The 8529-nt window shown below is 45.2% G+C and overlaps 1 protein-coding gene and 1 long non-coding RNA gene across 22 annotated transcripts in view; one reads left to right on the top strand and one right to left on the bottom strand.

Annotated features, from left to right (window-relative positions):
* Nucleotides 1-521: 521 nt before the first annotated feature.
* The window catches only part of RBSN (rabenosyn, RAB effector), a 29129-nt gene continuing 21121 nt past the window's right edge, over nucleotides 522-8529 (top strand). Inside the window, exons 1-5 of one of the 21 annotated variants that reach the window (XM_063805461.1) lie at nucleotides 583-727; nucleotides 1480-1635; nucleotides 3044-3219; nucleotides 3466-3781; nucleotides 8252-8406. Coding sequence is in view for 9 of the 21 variants with exons in the window: in XM_016940544.4 (XP_016796033.2) it covers nucleotides 3634-3781 (148 nt within the window). In the remaining 12 variants the exon portion in view is untranslated. Of the gene's footprint in view, nucleotides 741-1479; nucleotides 1636-3043; nucleotides 3220-3465; nucleotides 3782-5241; nucleotides 5467-8251; nucleotides 8407-8529 lie in introns of those variants that run through there. The other 20 variants (XM_063805465.1, XM_063805467.1, XM_016940544.4 and 17 more) reach the window with 20 other exon arrangements.
* On the bottom strand, nucleotides 4841-8307 carry LOC129143600 (uncharacterized). Its single transcript, XR_008547219.2, has 2 exons — nucleotides 8221-8307; nucleotides 4841-5423 (listed from the first exon to the last, which is right to left on the bottom strand). It is a non-coding gene; the product is annotated as an uncharacterized LOC129143600 (long non-coding RNA).

The following is an 8529-nucleotide window of genomic DNA, read 5'->3' as shown; positions in this document are numbered from 1 at the left end:
AAAGCAAATAGGTCTCCGGGACTGGGATGAGGTTTTGCCTCTCTATACCCTGTGGTACCCAGCACAGCGTAGGCACGGGGTAGGTCCTGGCTGATCAATCGTCCTGCCTTTTGAAAATGCCATCTCTTCCACAGGTTTGGCCATGCTGTACACCCCGGGATACACCTTCTCATACCAAGTCTCCACTCTCATGTGGTTCTATTCTTGGACTTTCCATCGCCTCCACGTCCCCTGAATATTTTTTCTGTCTCTAGCTCTCAGGAACTTTGATTCCTTGGCTGCCTTATTCTTTGTGCACTTTGGTCAAGAGCCAAAGAGCTACTGGTCTCAGCTTTCCCACCTGTACAATGCGGTGCAGAGCCATTGGCTGGCTTTGACGCGCTATTAGTTCGAATTCGGGACGTAAGAACCGCACAAAATTACCGAGCCCCACTTTCTCTCCGCTCCCCACCATCCCCCCGCCTCGTTCGGACAGCGCCTGCGCAGAAGCCGCCGGCCCGCCCTCCACTATTCGAATCCGTATCCGCCCTTTTCGCGCCCTCGAAGACTCGGCGCTCGACAGGCGTCTACCAGCTTGTCTTCCGGTTTCGTCGCCGCCGCAGGCGCACCTGCCGAGTTCCGAGCGACCGATGGAGATGGCGGCTGCGGCTGAGTGACGGACGGTGGAGGCCCAGAGCCCGGGCCTGAAGGGGGGGACAAACCTGGGTGCCCGCAGGAGCCCGGCAGGGTACATACAGAGGGTCAGGCCCAGTCTGGGGGGCGGGGACACGACTCCTCCAGAACGGAGACGGGCGGGCCGTGTGTGGTTGTGGTGGGTGTGACGTGAGAGGTGGGAGATGGGGCTTTCAGGCCGTGCGTTTCGCTTGTGTGTGCCTGTGATGATTGGGCTCTGTGTGGTTGTGCGGTTACGCGGGGCGTATACACTTGGGTTTGGTTGTGCAGCTGTGGGTGGAGTGGGTGGGTGCTTGTCTCCCGAGCGGTTGTGTTTGATTCTCTGGTTGTGTAAAGCTGAAGCGTTTGTATTCTGAGTTCGTGTGGAGATGTTCGGAGTGTTTTGTGTGGTGTCTGTGCGATGTGTGACGTTGTCATGTCTGCTTCACGGGATTGAGTCGTTCGTGTTGTGTGTGGTCATGCAATGTGTGTATAATCATGTTAGTTATGTGGGTTGTGGTTGCGATCTTGAGGCCGGGTTGAGTGCGGCTGTGGGATGTGTCGTCGATGCGGCATGTGGCGGGGTGACATTCATGCTGGATGTACGGCTGCAGAACATGTAGCTTTTTTTTTTTTTTTTTTTTTTACTTTTTACGTGATTTAGAGTGCGAGGGGCTTGCTTATGTGTTCAGTTATGGTTGTGGGGTCCAATTCGGTGGTTTGTGTTAGATTTCTTTATGGTGTATGCTTAGTTATATGATTTTGGAGTTCATTCATTTCTTCGTTCATTCATGGAGCTTTATTGTGCTGCTTCATTGTGTGTGCCAGGTACTGTGCTAAACCCTGGGGAGACGGCGAAGTGGAAAACATATAGAGTCTGTGCCCTCCCAGATTTTACAGTCTTACTTGGTCACTTCACGTATGTACCTGCGGTTATAAATTGAGATGAGTGCTGTGAAGGAGAAGTCCATTCTGATGCTCTGAGTAAGAGGCATTTCTTTTGAGGAAGTGAGGTTTGGGTTTGGGCTGAGGCGTGAAGGGTGGTTGTGTGGCATGGATGTGGTGGGCTTTGTGTTATTTGTGGTCGTTAGGGGTGAGAGCATGGGAAGAAAGGGAGCTGTCAGAGTCAGCATCAGATGAACCACTGGCTGGGGAGGGAACAGGCCAGACCTAGAGCTGCTATATTCCAGTGGAAAATTTATGAAGTCACTGGGTTTCTTAACTAGAGGGAAAAAATAGGGACCTGGTGTCTCATTTGTTTATTTTCTGAGTTGCTGCCACCCTTCAGCTTTGAGGACCAGGCAGTCCCTCCTCGGTGGTCTTCTACAGTCCATCCAAAGCTGAGGGTCACACATCTCCCCTCACTATATACTGTGGCTTGTATCCCCAGGTTCTTGGGGAGAAATTTCTCTGCTTTTGTGGAATGGTTTTGTCTCAATTTCTCTTGTGACTGGGTGTCTTGATGAGGTGACATTGGAAGTGACTTTGCCATGAGCCAGTAAGAAAGAGAATGTAACTTATTAAGCCCTGAAGTGTTTAGGCCCCAAATCAATTTATTTATTTATTTATTTATTTATTTACTTTTTTGAGATGGAGTTTCGCTCTTGTTGCCCAGGCTGGAGTGCAATGGCATGATCTCGGCTCACTGCAACTTCCGCCTCCTGGGTTCAAGCAGTTCTCCTGCCTCAGTACCCCCACTAGCTGGGATTACAGGCGCCTACCACCACACCCGGCAAATTTTTGTATTTTTAGTAGAGATAAGGTTTCACCATATTGGCCAGGCTGGTCTCGAACTCCTGACCTCAGGTGATCCGCCTGCCTTGGCCTCCCAAAGTGCTGGGATTACAGGCTTGAGCCACCATGCCTGGCCAGCCTTTTATTTTTGAAGCAGTGAGAACATCAGGTTTGCTACTTAACTGTCACTTAATGGCTTATAAGATCTATCAGGGTGCAGTGGCTCACATCTGTAATCTCAGCAGTTTGGGGGGGCTCAGGCAGGAGGATTGCCTGAGGCCAGGAGTTAGAGACCTGCCTGGGAAACATAGCAAGAACCTGTCTCTATAAATAATTTAAAAACTAGCTGGGTGTGGTGGCATACTCCTGTAGTCCCAGCTTCTTAGGAGGCTGAGGCAGGAGGATCACTTGAACCCAGAAGGTCGAGGCTGTTGTGAGCAATTATAGCTCACTGGGTGACAGAGCAAGATGCTGTCTCTTAAAAAGGAAAATCTAGTACGCCCATTAGAGATAAGTGCTCTACAAATATAAAATAGATTTTTTCTTTTTGACTAGTAGGTTTCTATTGTTTCTCTTTAACTGATGTTAGGATTTTTGATTTTTTGTATGTTTTTATGGCAGATACTATATCTTTTTCATCTTTGCATTTCCAACACAGGTGTCTTACAAGTATCAAGAACTTACTATATGTGGTTGAATAAACAATCAAGGTAAAGAGCATCAAGTAAAAACTTCTGCTTGTTGATAAGTACTTCAGACATTCCCCCAGTGGCTGAAGTGGCATATGAATTATGAAGCTGGATCATTTGGAATGAATGTAAGAGAATTGCCAAGGTATTGTTTGCTTATTTCAAGAATCTGTGCTTCCCACTTCATTGAGTTTTTGTTCTCCAGTGATGTTTTCACATTTTAGGTTTTGCAGCTTGCTTGGTCTAAGGATTTGAGAAAGAGTTTGTTTTCTCAAACTTGCACTGAATAAACATTAAGTACCCCATTGAACTGTGAAAAGAATGAAGAAAATCCTCAATTGCTACCAGTTTGCCTGAATTGGCTTTTTTCCCTTCTTCTTTTCTTTCTTAGGGCTCCTCCTACTCCAGAGAGGAAACCTCATCCAGGGCCATGAAGCCACTTCCTCACCATCTGTGTGCTGCTTAAGCTAATGCTGCGGGAACCATGGTTCCTTGGGAGGAATCAAGCTGACTCTTGGCATGAGATTCCTGCCTTCCTAGGGTTGAGAGCGGCACTGCCATGGCTTCTCTGGACGACCCAGGGGAAGTGAGGGAGGGCTTCCTCTGCCCTCTGTGCCTGAAGGATCTGCAGTCTTTCTATCAGCTTCACTCACATTACGAGGAAGAACACTCGGGGGAAGACCGTGATGTCAAAGGGCAAATTAAAAGTAAGAGGCGAGGACCTTGCCTATCCCCTGCTGTCATTGAGAGCTTTAACTCACGGGATAGTTCTCATCAGCTTTGGTGTTGCCACAGGAATATGATAATAGTAGTAGCAAACAGATGACTAGTGTTTGTCATGTGCCAGGCGTTTTCAGAGTCTCCCTGTTTATTAATTTCATTTAATCCTCACAATAACTGTGTGGCTGTAAGCCACATTTCGAACCAGACACAGAGAGATTAGATAACTTGTCTGAAGCCACTCAGAGAAACAGTCTGACTTTGAATCTAGTAAATGTAATTGCTGTGATCTGGCTTGACTGTTCTTTAACCACCAGCCTAACAGGGTTTGGAGAGGAATTTCTTTCCTTTGCTATGATGATGGAGGCACATTATGCACCCATTTTACCTGTCACAAATTTAAGACTTCCCACCATCCTTCCTTCCCCAGCTGGTATCTTGCCCTCTATAGCCCAGAAAAAGGAAGGTCATAGTTGAAGAACAAAACAACCTAAAAACCTTGGTTTTTGAGCTTCCAAGAGCTCAGGTTTGAGAGAGTTGTGGAAAGAATTTTTCAAAGGTACTTTTCACTATACATATGTTTATTGTATTTCCTGGACATCAAATTCTAACCTCCAGATAAGATGCTGCTCCTCTGGGCGGGCACAGTGGCTCACGCCTCTATTCCCAGCACTTTGGGAGGCCAGGTTGGGCAGATCACTTGAGCTCAGGAGTTCAAGACCAGCCTGGGCAACATGGCGAAACCCCGTCTCACAAAAAAAATTAAAAAAAAAAAAAAAACTAGCCGGGCGTGATGGTGCACGCCTGTAGTCCCAGCTACTCAGGAGACTGAGGTAGGGGGATCGCTTGAGCCCAGGGAGGTCAAGGCTGTAGTGAGCGATGATCATGCCACTGCACTCGCACCTGGGCAACAGAGAGAGACACACACACACACACACCCCCCAAAGATGCTGCTCCTCTGGAACTTATTTTGTAGTTACTCAGCTAACTTGCTTCTCACGGCTGGCAGCATTTCTGAAGGCCATGAGATTAAAGAGTTCTGGATGTTGTATTCACAGTCTTTATTGGGAGAGAAATAAAGGAATGATCATGTATTTCTAAGTGGACTTCAGCTTTCAGACAGGTGAATCATATGCACTTTGTAATCAGATATTTGTCCCTAGAGTCTCACTCTATCTCACTTTTCTGTTCAGTAGAAAAGAGTTTCTAAAAGCATAAACAGTTATAACTTCTATCCAAAAACAACAAAGGCAAACATTTCTGAAATCCTGAGGGCTTTGGTGGATGAGGTGGCTTCTGGCTGTAGAGGCTATAGAACAGAGCCAAAACTATTAGGAGGGAAAAAAATGCTGTGCTTTATAGTTTTTAGAGTTTCTTTCACAGACATTATTGTTTCATCTGACTCTCCTAACAGCTCTGCAAGAAGGTGATTGGTCTCATTTTACAGATAGTAAGTGAAGTGAGGCTCAAGAGATGTTGAGTTACTTATCCACGGTCACACAGGAATTGGCAGAGCTAGGCCTGGAACGTAGGTCTTCTGTCATCTGTAAATCCAGTGCTGCCCTTTGCACGTGACATCACTGAGGGTGAGAGGCCCCGTGTTCCAATCACAACATGCATTGCAGCTTCCTGGGGGAAATGAAGCAAAAACAAAACTAAAAAACCTGATTATGTAAGTTTCCTTTGGACAACCGAAGAGCTTCCATCATTTTCAACTAGCTTCCAGTCTTGGTGTCAGCTGAACTAAGTCCTATACAATGCCATTGCTCAACCTGGTGATACCAGTGGGTAGAGAGGTTAGAGAATGTTCCCGGATTCCTACAGTGACCCTTTTTTAAGAGGAAAAATGTTTAAGGTTATTTAGAGAATACAGATATGGGAATCTATTTAAGGAATACTAAATAGAATAGGAATTTTGTGCCTTGTGAAAGAAACTTGAAAGGATCCTTGGCTGGGCACAGTGGCTCACATCTGTAATCCCAGCACTTTGGGAGGCCATGGCGGGAGGATCGCTTCAGCTTAGGAGTTTGATACCAGCCTGGGCAACATAGATCCTGTCCAAAAATAAAAAAAAATTTCTTTTAATTAGCTGGGCATGATGACATGCATTTGTAGTCCTAGCCACTTGGAAGGCTGAGGCAGAAGGATCCCTTGAGCCCGGAAGGTTGAAGCTGCAGTGAGCCATGATTATGCCACTGCACTCCAGCCTGGGCAGCAGAGTGAAACTCCGACTCAAAAACAAAAAGACAAAATAAAGTTACTTCAGCCGGGTGCGGTGGCTCACGCCTGTAATTCTAGTACTTTGGGAGGCCAAGGCAGGAGGATTGCTTGAGCCCAGGAGACCAGACTGGGCAACATAGCGAGACCATTTCTACAAAAAAATAATTTAAAAAAATTAGCCAGTCATAGTGGCACGCACTCGTAGTCCCAATTACCCAGGTGGCTGAGGTGGGAGGATCGCTTCAGCTCAGGAGATCAAGGCTGTTACATTCTAGCCTGAGCAACAGAGTGAAACTGTCTCAAAAAAAAGAAAGAAAAGATCCTCTTGGTTTTCCCCTTTATTTCCCACCCTGCCTCACCCCCGGCATCTCTACCTCTAGTACTATTAATGATCATGTCTTTAGTTAGAAAGGAATTCTTGATTATGTTGCAGTTTTCTGCATTTCAGAATCAGGAAAGTAAAGTTTTAAGGATTGACATGAAAGGTTTTTTGAAAAGCCCTTTAGAAAGCAGATTACGTCTCCATTTGGTCTTTTGATTCTTAGAAATGTTATGACATGGTTAGTTTTGGGCAAGTGAAAAGTTAAAGCCAAAAGAGTGAACCTTAGTATTAGGTTTTGGGGGCAGTTCAAAAAAGAAAAGATAGATTAGTCATTAGTAAAAAGTTAGTGGGTTCGGGGCCCAGTCCTGGTTCAGCTCCAGTCTAGCCCATTTTCAGTAAGTAGAAGAAAAGATAGCTGAAAATTGACTGTGGCTTCTTGCTTTGTTAGTGTTTTTTAAAATATATGGGATTATTTTTAATTGGCCTTCTCTGGAAGGGCTATGTCCTTTCTGGGAACATTGCCAGGCAGTTTTTCTATCTCCTAAAAGTGGTTAAATGGTATAGATTGCCTGTTTAACCTGATACTTCAGTCTTGTTTGCAAAAATGAATTGTTACTTGCTAACTCACATTCCTGTTTGCTAGACCCTTTGTTCACATCAGGCAGTTTTCTCTCCCCTGTTACTAGAAAAGACTGCTTTAGGCCAGGGACAGTGGCTCATGCCTGCAATCCCAGCACTTTGGGAGGCCGAGGTGGGCAGATCATCTGAGGCCAGGAGTTTGAGACCAGCCTGGCCAATGTGGTGAAACCCCATCTCTACTAAAAAAAATACAAAAATTAGCTGGGTGTGTTGGCACGTGCCTGTAATTTCAGCTACTCGGGAGGCTGAGGCAGGAGCATCCCTTGAACCCCTGGAAGGCAGAGGTTGCAGTGAGCTGAGATTGCTGCCATTGCATTCCAGCTTGGGCAACAAGAGTGAAACTCTGTCTCAAAAAAAAAAAAAAAAAAAAAAAAAAAAACGACTTTAGTGCATTTTAAAGGATGTCCTTTTGTTTTAGTATTTTTCCAGTTTGGACAAAGCTGTCCCACAGTGACCAATAATCAGGAAGTTTGCTTATTGGCTTGACCGTCTTAAAAAAAAAAAAGACAAGTGTATTCTTATCAATCTCACCCTCAGCCTGCGAGCCTGGGCAACATCTCTACAAAAAAATGTTTTATAAAAAAATTTACCTAGTCATGGTGGCGCACACCTATAGTCCCAGCTACTTGAGAGACTGAGGCGAGAGGATAGCTTGAGTCCAAGAGATCAAGGCCGCAGTGAGCTATGATCGGCCACTGCACTCCAGCCTGGGTGACAGAGCGAGACCCTGTCTCTAAAAAATAAATAATTAAAAAGTAAAAGTAATGATACCATTTTATATTCAGTCTGATATTTTCTACTAGATTCTGGTGGAAGAAAGGGATAGCAGTCATCGAAGATTAAAGAACATTCATGAGAGAGCGACTTAGAACTGAGAATTCTTCCCGCCCTGCACCAGCTGATTGTTCAGTTTAACAGGTGGTTCTCTGCACCAGCACAGGTGGCAGAACCCATGTTCTGCAGAGGCATAGTTTGTGAATCAGCACTAGTGGGGGAGAGCTGGAGCTCTCATTTCAGGCACATGAGGTGTCTACTTCCAGCCCTGCTGTTACCTGTAAGCTCTGTGATCTTGGGTGAAGCAAGTTCTTCCCCGTCTTTGATGTCGTTTCCTCATTTGTAAGTAGGGCTATCACCTGCCTTATAACATTGTAAGCATGAACTGGCATAATGTATTTGCAAGCACTTTGCATTGTACCTGGTACATACGATGGCTAAATACAGGAAATGTTCATTTTCTCTTCTTACCCAATCTGGTTCTGTTTGTGTTATGTTGTAGATGTTATATCTGTTTCTTGAAGCTTTTTGCAAGTATTCTCACATGCATTCAATAAGTGCGTGGGCAGTAGTGGGGAAGCAAGAACTCTGTGTCCAGTTAAGCCTATGGGGAACACCAGTCCACGGATGGAGGTTTAGCTGAATCCCATCCTGGAGGTAAATGAGAAGAATTTACTCATGAGTTTCTGGGGTAAATGAATTAGTACTATAGAACTTGTTTTTTAAAAAACATTATTTTAACTGAGGTATAGTTTTTAAGTGTACACTTTAATTTTTTTT

This window comes from Pan troglodytes, chromosome 2, assembly GCF_028858775.2.
Source record: "Pan troglodytes isolate AG18354 chromosome 2, NHGRI_mPanTro3-v2.0_pri, whole genome shotgun sequence".
Lineage (NCBI taxonomy): Eukaryota > Metazoa > Chordata > Mammalia > Primates > Hominidae > Pan > Pan troglodytes.
Note: the sequence above shows the minus strand (reverse complement) of the source record. Positions and strands in the feature narration are given on the sequence as shown.